This window comes from Lichenostomus cassidix, chromosome 5, assembly GCF_008360975.1.
Source record: "Lichenostomus cassidix isolate B80296 chromosome 5, HeHo_3.0, whole genome shotgun sequence".
NCBI lineage: Eukaryota > Metazoa > Chordata > Aves > Passeriformes > Meliphagidae > Lichenostomus > Lichenostomus cassidix.
In genome coordinates, this window is record NC_139486.1 from 6807771 (window position 1) to 6825765 (window position 17995).

The following is a 17995-nucleotide window of genomic DNA, read 5'->3' on the forward strand; positions in this document are numbered from 1 at the left end:
CTGAAGACTCCCAAGGGTGCCAGTTTGGAAGCTGGAAGATCACTTCAGCCACATCTAGCTTTTTGTTCATGTGTACTGCAATGAACAGAATTTCTTCCAGGTCTCCAAGTAGACAGAAAAAACTGAGCTCCTGAAACCTCTACTAGAGCAGACAAGTGTCTCTTACTTTCCAAACTGGATTGTATTTCTCTTTCCCCACTGCTGCAGTTGGAGGACTGGTCCAGCAAATACTCTGGATGCCTTATTCCAGGCCTGCAGGACTTTTCTGCTTCAGGAAGGGAAAGCAATGCAGGCAGAGGATATTCCCAGAGATGGCAGTGTCTTTGGAGTGTCCTTCTCACAGTCCTGGTGGAGGATGCAACTCTATTCCAAGTCCTCCTCTGGTGTGGGATTTTGCAGCCCTTGCTAACAGGGAACCTTGAGCAAAGGAGAGCAGCTTTTTTGCAACATGGTTATAGTGTCACTGATGCTCCCTGTAATTAGTTTGTGTTTTTTAAGAGTGGGATGATGAATATTGAGAAAGTGAAATTATGGGGAGAGATGGCAAGTATTGTATGTGAGCTTTCGTTCAAAAGACTATTTTGCAGGTGATTGAATGGCTCCTAAGCTGTGCTCAGCAGTGCTTGGTGTGAGGTGCAGATGCAGAAGCAGGGACTGGGGGATTGTTTGGCTCGTGCTCATCTCTGTCTGTGTAACAGATGAGGCAGTTAGGAGTGCCAGCTTGTTTTCTTCATTCTTGGGCTGAGAGCCTTCCTGGCCAGGATGGCTGATGAGCCTGCTTGGCATCCTTGGAAGAAAATAAAATTATATTATTTACCTTTTGCAGCCTTAATTAAATTGGTCTCTAGGGGGGAAGGCCAGACTGGTCTGCAGTTCAGGCAGAGAAGCTGACAGTGGCTGCAGAAACGCTGGTTAACAGCTGGGATGTTGTTCAAGCTTTGAGCTTTAGGGAGAAGCAGTGCTGCTTAAAACACAAACACAGCAAAGCATCCAAGCTGCTAATTGTCAGTAACAATGCAGCTAAAAAATAGTGTTGGCAGGAGCTGCTTTTGTTCTCTCTTTGGTTTTAACATAATCAGCTGTTTAGGAGTTTGGTTTCTCTTCCACTCCTCCCCCTCACCAGATGTATATGAAAGTTATTGATTATGTTCTGTTCAAACATACTCTTATTGTATGCAATGTAATAGTTCAATATAACAACATTAAAATCTGTTTTCAGTTTTTCACACTGGTTAGAAGCTCCCTAGAGTCCTTTATCTGAAGTGAGAATCTGCCATTCTAGGAGAAACTTAAATTTTCTGGTTTTATATGCTGTAATCAATGACTTCCTTAGATGACTGCACTAGTTTACTAGTACATTTTATCTCTTTCTCCCTTTGTGGGTGAACTTAAAGGTCACCACTGGAAAAAAGGGCTATATCTGCTTCTGAATTGTCAGGTTATGTACTGCAGTAGGGTATAGCAAAATATTTTGCCCAAGAGAAAGGAGATTATCCTACTGAAGCTTTATTTGACAAGATTGATCTCTGTGAACTGCAGTATTGACTGTCTGTCATTAAACTAGCAGTGATAATTGAAAAGCTCAGCACTTTCTGACTTCAGTTTCTCTAAAGGCAGGTGATTTTATTCAACAGTAAGGCCCAGATCTCCCCCAAAATGGAACAGAGCAAATGTAAACGTGGGGTTTTAGAAAAGTCAGCCATGTTTCATCTCTCTCCTCTTCTAGACTGTTGGTTTATATCTCATTCAAACTGCCCTGTGGGCCATGAACCACTGAGAAAAGGAAAGGGAGATCTGTCTGGCTGAGGATAAATGGTGCTTAATGGGAGGATGTGTTGCATGAGCTGTTGGCAGTCTGCGAGTGAAATATGATGATAACAGCTTCATCTTGTGATGTTGTCTTAGCTTTTTTATCTTTGCAGCTTCCTGGGTGCTCAGCTTCTATTTTGTTTACTCCAGCAGAATTAAAGACTTCAGCTTCAGTCAGTGCTGTCTTCCCTGTTGCTGTGGGGAAATGTGATGTGTAACTTACTTTTCTCCTTAAATCCCCAGACAGCACAAAGGCCAGTGGAAAACGAGTTGTGGGAGATGTGGCGTACAGTTCAGCAAAGGAAAAAGCTTCCTTCATCACCCCAGTGCCTGGTGGTGTTGGGCCCATGACTGTGGCCATGCTAATGCAGGTACTGAGCAGACTGTGGGATTTTGGTCATCTCTGTGTTTGCTTTGGGGGATGTTGACCATCAGCATGCTACCAAAGCAACTAGTGCTCCCTTCTTGCTCTTGCAGAGATCTAGTTAGGATTTCCAGCTTCTAGTCCACACAATTTGTACTTCAGTTAACTGAGAAAGAAGATGGATGTTAAGGAAATGTTAGAACTGAAGTTTCTGGTTGGTTGGCTGGTTGGTTTTGGGGGGGTTTTAGGGTTTTTTGAGTGCGGTCACTCAAAACAGTTGGAAATGGGCTGGTGTTATAATGCTCTGGTTGTAATTCTAAAACTGTCTGTAGAGCAATTGGATAAAAAGGAGAGTAACAGTATAAGCCAGCTCCCTCTGTTTCCATGCTTTGCTTAAGAAGCCCTGCTGGCACAGAACAGCCAAAAAAATCCAGCACACTGGAAGATCAGCTGAGAGATGGATATGGTGGGATTTTTTTCTTTTTAAGAAAACTGCAAGCAGAATCTCATTTTGGGTTATTAAGTAATGTTTTAATGAAAGCACTTTGGTTTAATCCCAAACTGAGACAGATAAGAGGGGCAAACCTTTCTGGTCTCTTTGTTACCCTGTATGGTTCATACAGTGGTGGTTGCTATAATGCATTCTCTTGCTCATTTTAGAGCACTGTGGAGAGTGCACAGCGTTTTCTGGAGAAGTTCCAGCCTGGAAAATGGACCATCCAATACAACCAGCTTTCCCTAAAGGTGCCTGTTCCAAGGTAATGCTTTCAAATGAAGCTACTGGCAGTATTGATGCAGTATATTATTCGCTTCTCTTCCCAGGCTTTGTGTAATGTAGGGTTTACATGTATGTAGACTGTAGCTGGGATTGAAGTTCGGAGAGAAGTAGAGATAAAGCACTGTGAAATCTTCCTGAGGGAGCAGAGCGAACCTGCAGTAGTGCTGTGATATCTGTTGCAGGTGTAGTCAACATATTGGGTCATTCTGATTGTACTGAGACTCAGACATGGATTTTTAGAGACTTTTCAGGGCAGCTAGGTGGTTGCCGATTCAGGAAATAGTGAAACACTTGTATTTTGGAAAATTTTCAGTCTGGCATGCCAGAACCCTAGCATCTTCAAGTAGTAGTCGTTGGTGTGAAGTCCCCAAGGAGCAGCTGAAAATACGAAAAATACCATATGGGATCACAACACATGGCCTACAAAAGGCATTGGGGGGACTGGGGAGAAGGGTTGTTGTTTGGTTTGGGTTTTGTCTTTTTTTAATTTTTAAAAGGGCAGCTCTGAAAATGTCTATTCTAATGTACTTGATATTAGTAGGATTGATGCATTTAACTAGGATGGGTTAAAGATTGACTTCTAATATATAGATTAGGTGTTAAAGATTGACTTCTACGATATAGATTAGGTGTTTGTAGTTTATGCCATCCAGAAGTAGGAAATTGGTGGGAAGTCTTTGACTTACAAACTCATCTTGCTCTTTTTCTTTCAGTGACATTGAAATCTCACAGGCTTGCATGCCCAAACCCATTGAGCAAGTTGCAAAAGAAGTTGGCCTTTTCCCTGATGAGGTGGAGCTCTATGGCCAAACTAAAGCTAAGGTTCAGCTCTCAGTTCTGAAACGTCTGAAGGATCAACCAGATGGCAAATACGTTGTTGTTACTGGGTAGGTGATTCCTGAGCTGAGACACCACTTACAAGAGGAACAGAAGTTTAATTAGCATGGCTTGTTGTTGTATTGCTTTTGTTAGGGTGGCCATATGGAGTGCTCTGGGTATGAATATAACCACACTGTTATATTCATTAGTTTGGGAAGTAGATTGATCACTTGTGGGAAACAGTGGGAGTGTAGCTTAACATCTCTCCAGGAGATGAATTGTTCTGGTCTACAGGTCAGGGTTATGAAGGGTAGAGTGGTTCCTAGGCAAAGTTCTACTGGTCTAGTAGCTTGCCTTCAGCAGGTGATGATTTGCCAATCTCATTCCAGTTTTGACCTAATGAAGATCAGCTGAAGTCTGAGCCAGGCCAGAATTTGAATTCTTATTAACTGCAATCACTGGGTGACTTGTTTTATCCCTGTGATTTGATTCTCACCCACTAGAAGGGTTTCATCGTGTCTCTTCTGCTTTGTTGCTGCAGAATTACTCCCACTCCCCTGGGAGAGGGGAAGAGCACCACCACTGTTGGCCTTGTCCAAGCCTTAGGAGCACACCTTCACCAGAATGTCTTTGCCTGTGTTCGGCAGCCTTCTCAGGGGCCAACTTTTGGCATAAAAGGTATGATTATTCTTTTGCTTGCAGTTGGCCTAAATGGGCAAAGATGGCAGAGATTTTATTCTGCTGCACTGTAGTTTTACATAATTCCTAGTAAGTTCTTCAGTTTTGTCTTCAAGGTATTGTGCTAGGATTTAAACTCAGCTGTTCAATGGTAGCTGCCCTCTTGGAGCCATTAAGCAAACAGGTGTAATAGCACTCTGGGCTGGTGTGGTCTGACTGTTGTCTCTCTGCAGGTGGAGCTGCAGGTGGTGGCTATTGTCAAGTTGTCCCCATGGAAGAGGTAATTCTTTATACAAAGCCTCATTGCACTTACAGCTCACAGACCTTGAAGAGATACTGCAGTCAGATAACTAGAAAATCTGTAAATTTATGACCTAGTATAGCACTCCCAAGAACTTGATGCTTGATTTCAGCAAAGCTTTTATTTTTAACAAACAAACATCTTTAAATTGTTTCAGAAGTGTGCCTTCATGGGCAAGGAACTTCACAGAGTTAGGAATTCCCAGTTCCTCTGTTCCCTCCCCTTTTCTGCTTTGAATTGCTGTATATCCTGAAGCAAAGTACATCCTGTGCCTCATTTTCCCAGTGCTGAAATGAAGATGATAATGGCTTAATGCATTTTGGTAGAATATTGCATAGTTTTGTCAGCTGTGGTGGCCACTGACTCTTTCCGTGAGCTATTTTGGTGTACTTGTGTTTTAGGTTACTAACATGAACTGGGAAAAGGGATTTTGGGAATCAGCAATGCCAAGACCTCAGCCTGTGGGGGGACTGGCACTGGAGCATATTTCTGGTGGGACTTGGCAACAAGTAAAATTCTGTGTCTGGAGGCAGGGAATCAAAAAGCACGTGTAGCATATGCTCTCGTGCCTCTCTCAGCTCTCAGAGTAATTGCCTGTAGAATTCTACCTTTGTCTCATGCACTGTAGATTGACACAGGACAATTTCAGGGAGAAAAGCAGAAACGATCAAAAGGGCTGGTTTTTCTAATTGATGCAGCAAGTCCATAAAAGATAAAGATGTTAGGGAGGCAGAATATTGATTTAGTCACGTGCCAGGAACATGTGTGAAGGATAGATGTGGTAGGAAAAATAACCTCCTCCTCTTTGGGAGTGTTAATAAGACAAGCCAAAATACCTGACTGTATGCAGCAGTGGGAAACAGCCATACTCTAGGAACCAAACTGACTGAAATTACTTTCTTTAAGTATGAACCACGTGATAGAAATATACATAGTTTTGTGGGGGTGTTCTAGTCAATGCATGTCTCATAAAATTAGAGTAAGTGCAGTCACTAGTTACAATAATGACCTTGATACATCGTTTAATAATTCTGCATGCAGCTTTCATCTTATGAAAAAAATAGCAAGTGAAAAACTTTGAGTTCATAGTGCAGAACCAAGGTAATAATAATTGCTTCTTGTTGCATGTATGCAGAATGAGACAACAAAAAGCATTTGCTAATTAGGATTTATAATCAGTGTGTGACTAGCTGCATTCTGTTTTAGCTTTGTGGATTTTGAGACCTCAGTAGCAAGGCTTCAATAAAATGGTATTGTGAGGTCTTCTGTCATATCACCTTTCTAATGTCCCCTTTCCATTTTCTTCCTTTGCTGCTTTGCTAGAGGTGAAGAGGATTGTTTTAACTACACCTTTTACTCACCTGCCATTTAGATTGGAAAAGACCTTTAAGATTGCCAAGTCCAAACATTCACCCAGCACTGCCAAAGTCACCACTAAACCATGTCCCCAGGTGCCACATCCGCTTGCTTTTTAAATACCTCCAGGGATGATGACCCCACCACTTCCTTGGGCAGCCTGCTCTAGTGCTTGACAAGCCTTTCCATGAAGAAATTTTCCCTCATATCCAATCTAGATCCTTCACCAGCTTCACAGCTACAGTGCAGCCAGATAACTCATGTAGGCAAACCCACTCAATCTTTTAATGAGGTAGAACTAAGAAAACTACTAGCAGTGTCACAGTGTAGTACGTGGTCTACAAGTTCTGCCTGTGATTCTGTGTTTGGGTGGTTACCTTAAGCAGAGCTCTGTGCAACCACAGCTCCAATGCTAGTGCTGCACAAGGTTGCTAGTTCCAGTTTAGCTCAGATTCCCTTGTGGGAGCAGCAGCCACTTCAGCTAATGTATGTGTGAAACCTGCTGTGCAAATGAGGGGGTCAGGAGGAAGATGAAGGAGGAGCAATGAAGATCACAGAATCACAGGATATGCTTGGTTGGGCCTTTTTAAGTGGCAAGGAGCCTGTGAGAACTGTTCTTGTGGAGGGGAAAAGAAAAAAACAAACAACTTTTTTATTTGGGAGGTTTGTTCTAGAAGTTTGTAAAATGACATGAATGTGGGGGAGGCATTTTTATGTTTTAGAGAAATTCTTTCCTCTCTTCCACATACTGCACTGAGCAATCTCTCCCCCTCCACCCTCACCCACTTTAACATTACTATTAATACTCCTCTTTCCATCTGTCTACGGTGAGTTGGAATAAATGAAAATTGCAGCAGGATGAGGTAACCGATATGTTTTATGTCCTCTAGTTTAACCTTCACCTCACTGGTGACATCCATGCCATCACTGCAGCCAACAACCTGGTTGCTGCTGCTATTGATGCACGTATGTTCCACGAGCTGACTCAGTCTGACCAGGTACAATCCTTCCTTACCATGGATTTGATCCCAGCCTGCTTTGGCCAGTCTGTTTTGGGTGTGCCAGCAGTGCTGATTGAGTGTCTGTTTCATTCTACAAGGCTCTCTACAACCGTTTGGTGCCATCTATCAATGGTGTCAGGAAGTTCTCAGACATTCAGATCCGAAGGCTACAGGTGAGCTCACTGCTCTCTCATTGGTTTCTGGTTCTGTTCCATTTACTTATCCTTTAAGGAGGCAGAGCTAAGTTACAGAAACCCTCATGTTGTCCCCTAGGTTGTTCTGCTGGCATTTATTTTTTTCATAAAGTGTGCAGAGGTGTGATAGCCCTTCATACAGCACAGAAAACAGTGAGATGCAGCCCCAAGGGGAGGAATCATTGATATCATGCTCTGTGATTAACACAGTGGGAAGAGACAAAGAGATAAGTGTCCTTTATTAATGGTGTCAATTCAGTGTCCTTAATGCAGTTTAAGAAAAGACCAGATTCAGTCTCTGTACCTTACACACAGTTACAGCTAGAGATTAATGGTTCCCATGTGACAATTATGTAGATAATGCAGCACAAAAAGGCAATTTATAAAATTCAGCAAAAAGAGAACGTAGAGAATTTTCTTTTTCTTACCCAGATTGAGAAAATAAAAATGAAAAAAACACCTGTTCCCTAGATAGCCAATTTCTCCCCTGCAAAAAAAAAAAAATTCCCAGTTAGATAAGTAGCCCTGTCATTGAATGACAGTCCCTGAGCAGCCCACAGCTCCTCTGATCCCCAAAGCTTAAGGGCATGTGCAAGTTCACATTGACTTCTGCAAAAATGACGATTAACGGGTGAGTGGTTTTGCACTGGGCTTGAAGCTTGCAATTAGGAGGACAGACCACGCCCTGCTGAGCTCCTTCAAGGTACAAGTCTGCTTTGTACAGTATTCAGGCTGGATCAGTTGCCCATTTGGAAGTCAGGAGCAGTAGTCAGACTACTTAGGAAGGTAAAACTCTGATATATTAATTGGCTATAATGTCTCAACCATTAGAGAATGTGTGGTTTGGTTCCACTGCTGAGCAAGAAATGATGTCATACTTGCTTGGTGTTCCTGATGAACTGCTGAGGGAACTCTACCCTAACCACTCTTCTGGTTATTAAATGTCAAGATGTGAACAGGATGCTAATACTCCAGAAAGATGATGTCTTTGTCATTGTTGTTGTTTATTTCCTTTTTTAAATGATATGCTTGAAGAGGAAGAGAACAGATTTTCTTCTTCCCTGCTGTTCTTCAGGAGAAAAATAGGACTTAACTGTCTAGTTAATTAAAAAAACCTTGCTCGTTCATAAATCAACTGAATCGTTTCCCTCATGCCTAAGCTTGCGCTTGTATGAAGCTTCTTGAGATAATTCTTCTCTCAATTAAGCAACTTGGCAAACTGCCCACCCTCTCAGTGTGTTCAAGATCAGCTTTCTGGGATGCTGACAGCCTTGTGACTGAATTGTTTAATTCCTCCTTTGTGCTGCTTAACCAGCATGCTGAAAGCAGTGGCTTTAAATACGTGTGGCTGTGTGCATTGACCCCAGGCGAACTAATGAGAAATGGATGTGAGCATGTGAGACTAATGATGAGAACAAGGCGTGGAAGGAACTGCAGAGCTGTCTCTTACTCTTTCTGTAGGTGCCTTGCACAAAGCTTGGTGACAACCTGCCCTAATGAGCTCCATTGTCTGCCGTGCCCTTACGAGCTGGACAGCACCAAGCTCTGTCCAGTGCGTGCTGATATGGATCATCTTGTGGTGTTGTGGGCTCTGGGAGAAAGGGCACCAAAAAGGCAGCCCCTCCTTATTTCTGAATGTGCAGATGCTGCTGCCAAAGCCTCAGTGCTGCAAGTAAGAGGTTCATTTCTGGAGATCTTTTCACTATACCTTTTATTTGTCTTTTCTTCCCACAGAAACTGGGCATTAACAAAACTGATCCTATGGCTTTGACAAAGGAAGAAGTAAACTTATTTGTGAGATTGGACATTGACCCAGGCACCATAACATGGCAAAGAGGTACGAGAGACATTAAGTGAAAGAATTACTAAGAAACAAAGCTCGTGTCAAAAGAGATGTCTGCAATTGCAGCTGAAACTATGTTTCCTGGGAAAATGGGGAAGAGGGCAGAGCTGGCCTCTCCTTCCTGAAGTTTGGTGGGATAGTTGCCTGCAGCTGGGATCCCATTTCTGGAGGGTCTAACACAGAGGCTTAAATCTGCTCTGAATTCACAAATATTAAGAGTTTCCTGATGGGTGCAGGTTTGTGTTTCTGGATTTGTCAGTCACTGAGAGCTGAGTTTGGCAGTGTAGCCAACAGCCTTTTTACCTGACTGCTCTGTGAGTAAGGAGAGGGCTCTGCTCTGGGATTAAACTCAGTTTTAATCTGCTCACTTGCTCTGTTGGGGACTGACAGCAAATGAAGGCCAGATTTTTTAAAAGGTTTTTAAGGATAATTGAAGGTAAGATCATTCTTTGGTCTGGCAGATTTAATATTTCACTACCAAAAGAATTTTTAAGTGGACTTTTTTCCTGAGTTTGACTCTGAAAGTATTGCTTTTTTTCTTTTAAAATACAGTGTGGAATGTATTCTCTAGAATTTGCTTCATAACCTGTAATGACGCTAAAGTAGTCTGCCTCATGGGAAATACTTCATAAAACACTTAAAATATTTCAAGCATGTAGTAAGAAACAGCAGATTTACGCCAGTATTTCATAGTTTGTGTTTCCAAGGTAATTTGACTTAATGGAGCTGTGTGAAACAATTCTCACTGAATGATAGTATCTGACCATTTTATCACTTAACTTATAAAGTGATAATTTTATTTCTTTTTGACTGCAATAATTCCCTGAATTCATATTGGTTAATGATGGTGAAAAATCAATTGGAATAATATTAGCAGTTCTGCTTTTCAGATTAGCTTTGGTCTGGTGGTTAATGCACACAAAGGGATGCAGACTCCCTCTGGATGCAGTGCAGGGTCTGGTATGTCTCTGGGTATCTTAAATTCATTGCAGATCAGTTCTGTGAAAGAATCATGTTGAGAAGCACTTGCCATTCTCCAGGAGAGGATGGTTTCTCAAACTGCCATCTTCTCTCCATTGGTGACCTGGCTGGGTGTTTGTCACAGGGCACAGATGTGAATTTATGACTCGCAGTGTGACATCTTATCTCTCTGCATTCCTTGCAGTACTGGATACAAATGACAGGTTCCTTAGGAAAATCACTATTGGACAGTCTGTAACAGAGAAAGGCTTCTCACGAACGGTAATTGTTCCTTTTTCTTGCATGTTTTATATGTAAAGTACCTTGGAAAAGATGTTGCTGAAGGCAGTTTCTGTAACTCCAGCTACTTTCACCTTTTACCAGTATCTTGTTAAAAATAAAGCAGAAAGTCTGCTCAACCAAGCAGTTAAATTTGCTACCAGTGCTGTGTTTAGTTTTATTGTCTGATCCGTCCTTCCCTGAATATTCTCTCCTGAATATTGGCCTCCCAAACTGGGATAACTGTGGCACAGCAATGGTACTCAAGTGCCCTTTCTAGAGATGGTGCATGACAATGGTTCATCTTCACTACTGTGGGTGTTTGGGGTGGGATGTGTCTGGCCAAAACTAGACAGTATCTGAGCTTGTCTAGATTCATTGTATAATCAATAGAGTAAAAGAGGCAATTGGGCTATGACTCCCCTCATCCCTTAAGTAACCGTCAAATTTATAGTTCAAATTAATTGTGCTCAGAAAAGCCTCTTTCTTTTGACTTGAAATGTCCTTTAGGGTGCTTAGCTTCCTTGAGGTGAAAGTGTCTGCATTATGTCAGATGAATTCTACCCTTGATTTCCTTTAGAATCTGTGGTTTTTTCTTGGTGGGTGTTTTTTGTCCTTTACTGTATTGTTTAGTGATAATCAGATGAGTTAGTAAGCTCAGTCTCCAAAAATATAATTTGTTAGTGTTAAGTGTTCTTACATGAATCACTAATGTATGCGCCAGGAGAGACACGTAATAGCAACAGAACAAGTAGGTTTTACTTAATTCTGCAGAAAAAAAAATCCAGTTTAAAATGGCCATATCAAATGAAGTGTGTTCTGAGAGCAATGCTGTGGATTTCTTGTATATTTTATGTCTGTATTTTTTTTCTTTGTTTTTTTTATATTCTGATGGTGATGATTTGCCTTGTTTCAACAATTGAACAGAGGTAAGGATTGCTGCTGGGGAATCTTAATGAGTTCTTCATTCACCTCTTGCAGGCTCAGTTTGATATCACTGTGAGCAGTGAAATCATGGCAGTCCTAGCCCTGGCTGATGGGTTGGATGATATGAAAAAGCGATTTGGCAGAATGGTGGTAGCTTCCAGCAAAAAAGGACAACCGGTTACGGCAGATGACCTTGTAAGAGTCATTGTTAATAAATTCTTTTTCCTCTTATTTCTGAAAGTCCTTGGATTAAAAAGCAGAGAGACAGTTCTGTGCAGAAAAAAAACCTTAACGTGTAGAAGATCAAAGATAAAATCCCATCCCCTGCAGTTTATGAAGGATTTTTACTTCAGTGTGGCTGCCACCTTATCCAGAGAGAGTGTATGTGACCTGGGCAGGACAAGAGTCCTGTGTGATGTGCTGTGTGTCAAGTTGAAACTGGCACCACAGGAGCTACTGGGGAAATACGTGGTGGGTTCTACTTAAAAAGCATGTTTATGAATCAGAAGAACTGCAAATGCATCCTGCTGGCCATCCTGTTTCTCAGGCTCCCTGGAGAGAGAAAAACATTGAGCAGGAACAAAGCCTCGTGCAAATTTAATTACAGACGATGAAATACCTTATTCTGGGAGTCTGTGAATGCTACAAAAGCCAAAGCCTTGGCAAAAAGTGTGTGTTCTCTGTAAGGCAGCCTTTGATGAGGGACACAAATATTTAATTTCCACTGCATGAAATGCTGAATGTGATAGCACCAATGGTGCTTATTATCAGTGTGTAAAGCAGCCCTAAACAGCATTACAAGCTGCAGCACTGTTTTGCAGCTGTCCATCCAATAATTGTTAGTTCTTGGCAGGTTTGTGGAGTGTGTCAAATAACATTTTCCCAAATGGTGCTTCAGTGTGGTTTCAGGGGAATGCTCTGTGTCCCAGGCACTTTTTCCTGACCTGTGTTTCCAGCTAGGTGGGACAAGGCACTAAGGCTTACCCAGCTCTTGCTATCTTACTGCAAGTTTTTTTTTCCCTCTTGTGTTTTGGGGGGATATAGGAGTGTTGTTTATTTGTTTTACTTCCTCCCAGGGTAAGGCTAAGAAACAGTAGATTTGTGGCCTGACTCTGGCCTTGCAGGAAAAGTGCCAGGCTGGAACCATTTATCTGTAAATCCCTATGTGAGACGTTTGCTGGGAATGGGAAAGAGCATGTGCCAAAGCTCTGTAGGCAGCTTTGAGATTTTAATTCCTACACCTAGCATGCTGCCAGTTTAACTTAAGTAACTGAGTTAAACCCTTTTTCTGGAAAACAGGAGTCTTTCTTACTGCCCATCAGACGTGTAGGCAGATGGTGCTTGGCTTGAGAGTTACTTTGAGTTCTCTATAGAGTCCAGGTGATAGAAGTCCTTCATCTCAATTTTTTTTTCCTTTTTTTACTTTTTTAAAAATCTAATTATATTTCATTTTATCCATTGCAACTGCAGAATGGAGGATGGTATCAGACATCCAACAGGTTCTCTTGTCTCTTCTGTGTTTGCACTGATGGTAGCCAGTGGCTTGTGTCATTAGGACTGTGTTACACACTGCTCACGCAGGCAGAAATGTGACCTGGCTGGGTCCTTCTGGGGTGATGCAACCAATGTCATGAGTGTGCTACCAGGAAGTGCAAAAATAAAATAAAAAAAGCCCACTCTGGGAAGAAATGTGAAATCAAAAACTGACTACAGGTGTTTAGAGATGGGATGTATTTGAAGTGCTGCTGAGTGACACAGGTCTGAAATGTCACCATGGAAATCTTGCTCTGCAGTCATTATTGTGGAAATGACTGAAGTTTAAAGCTGATCTGTTAAATGTTAAATAAGCTTTCATGTGGCAAGATTGAAACTAATGAAACAAAGCAGTGAATGTCTTATAAAGAAACAGTCTTTCATGTAACTGAGTGCTGCAATTCAGTTGAAATTGAAAGGGAAGAAAAAGAGTTCATGGGTCAAGGTTTTCATAACTCCTGTGAACATTTGACTCAGGACTCATGACAGCAATTTTAGTTGCTTTTGCAAGTGCTGGGGAACAGCTGGTTTGGTTTCTACTGTACTGCCTTTCACAAAAGTGACCAAACCCACATTTTCTCTTCCCAAAGCATATGAGGATGAAATCACAAGCTTGCTTTCTGCAGAAAGCAGAATTCAGCAGGGTACAGGGCTGCACGTGGGAGGAAGTGTTTGCCTTTCATGTCAGCCTGGTTGTTCTCATCAGCACAGAGGTTCACTTTAAAAGTTGTTTCTGCACAAGAGACTTGAGCAGGATATAGCAGGTTATTATGACATTTTAAGGCCACTGTGTAGACAGAGTTGCTGAAATGAAGAAGGAAAAAAGTCCAAGAGAAATCTGCTTGCAAAACCTACGAACATTGCTTTGTGCTGCTGAATGGGCTACAGTAAACCATGCTAATTGGAAGGTTACTCCTTTGCTGCTCTTATCTGCTAACCTTGCCATAGCACTGAAACATGAATTAATGTTCTTCATGTCTTTGCTACAAAGTGATGGCCCAGCAAGGTCACAGTCAAGAAGCTGCTCCCACCAGAAATCACAGATCCTCTTACAGGAATGTAAAGGTCATTCTTCTGCCTTGCCTGACTAAAGTTAATTCTTTGTAGAACAACTTCTTGTTCTGGTACCAAAAGCCCATCAGGACAAAGAGCGTTGATGCTGCATAAGAACCATCTCAGGGTCTTGATATATCTGGAAACTGATTGTCCTTTTTTCTTTTAGGGTGTGACTGGAGCTCTGGCTGTCTTGATGAAAGATGCTGTCAAACCAAACCTCATGCAGACACTGGAGGTGAGCAGAGATGATTTGTTTCTTGCTTCTGAGAAGGCACTTAGAGCAACTGGTTTAGTTCATTCATCACAATCAGTGTGGGTCTACTCAGCTTAGAGTTGGAGGTTTACTGTGGTTTCCTGCTTAGGGCTAGGGGAGAGGGCTGGCTTGCTTCTAGGTCTGCCATTGGCATCTGGGATGACCCTGAGAAAATGTGCTTAAACTTTGCTGTGTCTTTGTTCTGTTGTCTTTAATGTCAAGGAGTGTTTTGGGAATTTAAATGGTGTGGATGAAGGAGAATGACAAAGAGTTGCTGGGATTTAGCCATCCTTTTCCTAAGCGGATTAATACCTCCACTTGTGGAGATTATAATAATCCTGTTTGCCCTGTAGTCCTTATTGCTGATAACAAATGTCTGATCAGAAGGCTTTAAGATCTGTCTTCTAAAAGTGTTTTTCTTTACCTTCAGATCCCACAGTACTTAGCTCCTGAAATGCTGCATATTTGCAAAATTGCATTTTCTGATTTCCTCTTTCTCTCTCCCACATCCTCCCTTTTCTAGGGAACACCAGTGTTTGTTCATGCTGGACCTTTTGCCAATATTGCACATGGGAATTCCTCTGTGTTGGCAGACAAAATAGCACTGAAGCTTGTGGGTAAAGATGGTTTTGTTGGTAAGTGTGTGGAGCGTAGGGTAGATTTATTTGCTTTTTATTTTGGGGGACAGATCTGCCTTTTTTATCATGACTGCCTTTGGGCCTTTTTCTTTCCTTGGAGAAGTTTCTGATTTATATAATCAGAGTATGATTTCTCCACCCAGTAATCTTTCACAAACTTCTTTTTATTTCCTACTCTAGTTACAGAAGCAGGGTTTGGTGCAGACATAGGCATGGAGAAATTCTTCAATATCAAGTGCCGCTATTCTGGTCTCCGGCCTCACGTGGTGGTGTTGGTTGCTACTGTCCGAGCTCTGAAAATGCACGGGGGAGGACCAACAGTAAGTACTGGGGAAGGTTTTCAGTAGGCCTGAGGGGTTGCTCCTGTTGTTCTGATCCAGTCACTTAGAGCCCTGTGGGGTTTGATCAGCTTGAAATTGTCTGGAAATTCACAGCTGTGAAAGGAGTTATTTCCCTTGTCGACAGCTTCATTGTAGTATGTTAAAGGTTCATACTTGTTTGTTTTATTGCTCTAGTGAAGTGCCTGCATACTGAGCCACTTGTGATAGCCCCAGAGTCAGTCACATACTCTATCAGGCAATCTTTTATTCTTCCTTTTATATTTTTCTTACAAATAAAAAGGATCAGCATGGAGTAGAATGTTGTATCTTGATACCATTTAATAAGAATCAAGTGCAGATTGCTGTCATAGATAAAAGTCTTATGGGGCTCCATTTCTTTCCTTTTTTCCCCAGGTCACTGCTGGGGTACCTTTGCCAAAGGAATACACAGAAGAGGTAATTCTAAGATGTTGTGACAGTGGACCAGCCAACCGTGGTCATGGCATGATGGTGTCATGCAGTGCATGCCTGGATTATTAGTGTGTCACTTACTTGGCTGCCATGGAAAGGCTTCTTCATACAAGCTGTAATGTTCTGGGCTGTTTTGGGGTTCTGGGTGGTGGTTGCTCTGGGTTGTTTTGTCCTTTTTTAAGCAGCAGCTCTTTCACTCATGGAGCTTCTGTATATATTATCCTTCGCATAGGAAGGGATGAAGTGTCTGAATTTCCAGGAATAGTCTCTGATGCTGCAAAATGTAAATATATGTAAACTGAAAGCTGCTGCCGCAGACTTCAAACGGATGTCACAAAATTCACTGCTGGTGATATTTAATACATAAAGAGAAATGTGTCAGAGAGGAAACTGAGGCTTTACTGTGGGGAGTTAATGAGAACAGATATTAACTTTTTAAGAATAACAAAAAGTGGTACAAAATGGTTTCTTTTACCTTGCCTTGAGAGCTGAAACCAGTGATCATTAGCAGTAGTCACTCTTTTTCATATATTCTGTCCAAGAACATGCAGTGGTCTGGCCTGTTCAGAAAGCAGCACTGGGGACTTGCCTTTGTGGTTTCATTCCCATTTTGACATTTTTACCATTAGCTAGTGGATTTAATGGGTTTGGAACAAAAGTTTCAGCACCCCTGATAAAATATGCTTCCTGCTTGCTCTCTTCTTCACAGAATCTTCAACTGGTGGCAAAAGGCTGCAGCAACCTAAACAAGCAAATCCAAAATGCAAGGATGTTTGGTGTCCCAGTGGTAGTGGCTGTCAATGCTTTCAAGTGAGTGAGCTGGGATGGGGAGGTGATGCAGGGGTGTAACACTGTGGCACTTCACATACTGTGTTTAACACAAAGTCCTGTTCTCAGAACTGTTGATGTGTTGTTGACAGCATTTTCATAGAATCATAAAACCATGGAATGGCCTGGGTTGGAAAGAGCCTTGAAGGTCCCCTGCCATGGGCAGGGACCCCTTTCACTAGACCAAGTTGCTCAGAGCCCTATCTAACCTGGCCTTGAACACTTTCAGGAGCACTTTCAGCACCAGGGCAACCTGTCCAGTGCCTCAGCACCTTCACAGTAAAGAATTTTTTCCTAGCATCCAATCTAAACCTACTGTGTCAGTTTGAAACCATTCCCCTTGTCCTGTCACTACGTGCTTCTGTAAGAAGTTTATCTCCAGCTCTCTTGTAGGTTCCTTTCAGTTACTGGAAGGCCACAGGAAAATGCATGAATTGGCTTCTGCATGTTGTACTGCACAGGAAACAACCACTGTGTGGTCTTTTTATGCAGCAGCAGCACTTTGAGCTGTGGTGTTAAAGCCAGCCAAGGAGGAGGCTGTGGTCAGACTCAGGACAGTCCCTGAGCAGCTTCCTGGTAGATGTGATTTCTTTGGACAGGTTTTGGAAGAACAAACAGTTAATTTATTGTGTGTGCATTCTGGTACAAACACGCAAAATTTCTTCTTGCAGGACAGATACAAAGGCTGAGCTGGCCCTTGTGGTACAACATGCAAAGGAGGCTGGAGCATTCGATGCTGTGGAGTGCACTCACTGGGCAGAGGGAGGCAAAGGAGCCCTGGCCCTGGCCCGAGCTGTTCAGAGAGCATCCCAGGCACCCAGCAACTTCAGGTTCCTCTATAATGTGGAGGTAGGAGCTCGCACTATTACAGAGATGCCTTGTTTATAAGGTGGAGGTCAATTGGTTTTACTAGTTTAAGTTGCTGAGGGCTTTCTAAAAGGCTGCCTGAGAAATTGAGAAGACATGAGGTGTTAGAATGGTAACATTTATTCCACCAGTTATCGAAGAAACAGTCAATTCTTACTGTTTTGGCTACCCATTGAGGTATTGAAATATGTTTGGAAAACCCTCAAATTACTCTGTATTTTGTTCTGTAGCAAATGGAATTTAACCTTATGTCTGCTGATGGGCACTTCACAGCACGTGGGGGGAATGTGAAACTGCTGTGACACTGCAGGTCTTTGTACTTTGGCCACCCTGACTTGCCTGTCTGTTTTGTTTTTCTAGCTGCCTATTGTAGATAAGATCAGGCTTATTGCCCAGCAGGTCTATGGGGCAAGAGACATTGAGCTGCTTCCAGAAGCAGAGGAGAAAGTTGCCCTGTACACTAAGCAGGTGAGTTTTCCACATCACCTGCTAGCAGTGGTGTTTTTCATTCAAAGTAATCAGATTGAATAGTGGTGTTCAATTTGTGTTTAAAGGGAATCCTCACTCAAATCGTGTCCTTGTCCAGGACTCATTAAATGCTGCTATGGCAGAGGAAGAAAAGGATGTGGGAAGGGAGAAACTGGCTCTGTCTTCTAGTGAAGAAGACAGAACTCATTCATCTGGCCCAGGACTACCCAGTACCCGTCTGTGATTGTGCTG

At 42.3% G+C, this 17995-nt stretch overlaps 1 protein-coding gene across 1 annotated transcript in view; it reads left to right on the forward strand.

The window, feature by feature from the left end:
* Positions 1-17995, forward strand: part of MTHFD1 (methylenetetrahydrofolate dehydrogenase, cyclohydrolase and formyltetrahydrofolate synthetase 1) — a 39592-nt gene that overhangs the window by 15303 nt on the left and 6294 nt on the right. The window contains exons 9-25 of the mRNA XM_085061155.1: positions 2053-2180; positions 2834-2931; positions 3665-3838; positions 4312-4448; positions 4682-4728; positions 6996-7103; positions 7205-7279; positions 9035-9137; positions 10309-10385; positions 11364-11504; positions 14065-14133; positions 14675-14786; positions 14970-15109; positions 15524-15565; positions 16290-16390; positions 17080-17257; positions 17636-17743. Coding sequence (XP_084917281.1) covers positions 2053-2180; positions 2834-2931; positions 3665-3838; positions 4312-4448; positions 4682-4728; positions 6996-7103; positions 7205-7279; positions 9035-9137; positions 10309-10385; positions 11364-11504; positions 14065-14133; positions 14675-14786; positions 14970-15109; positions 15524-15565; positions 16290-16390; positions 17080-17257; positions 17636-17743 — 1838 coding nt within the window. The remainder of the gene's footprint in view (positions 1-2052; positions 2181-2833; positions 2932-3664; positions 3839-4311; positions 4449-4681; positions 4729-6995; positions 7104-7204; positions 7280-9034; positions 9138-10308; positions 10386-11363; positions 11505-14064; positions 14134-14674; positions 14787-14969; positions 15110-15523; positions 15566-16289; positions 16391-17079; positions 17258-17635; positions 17744-17995) is intronic.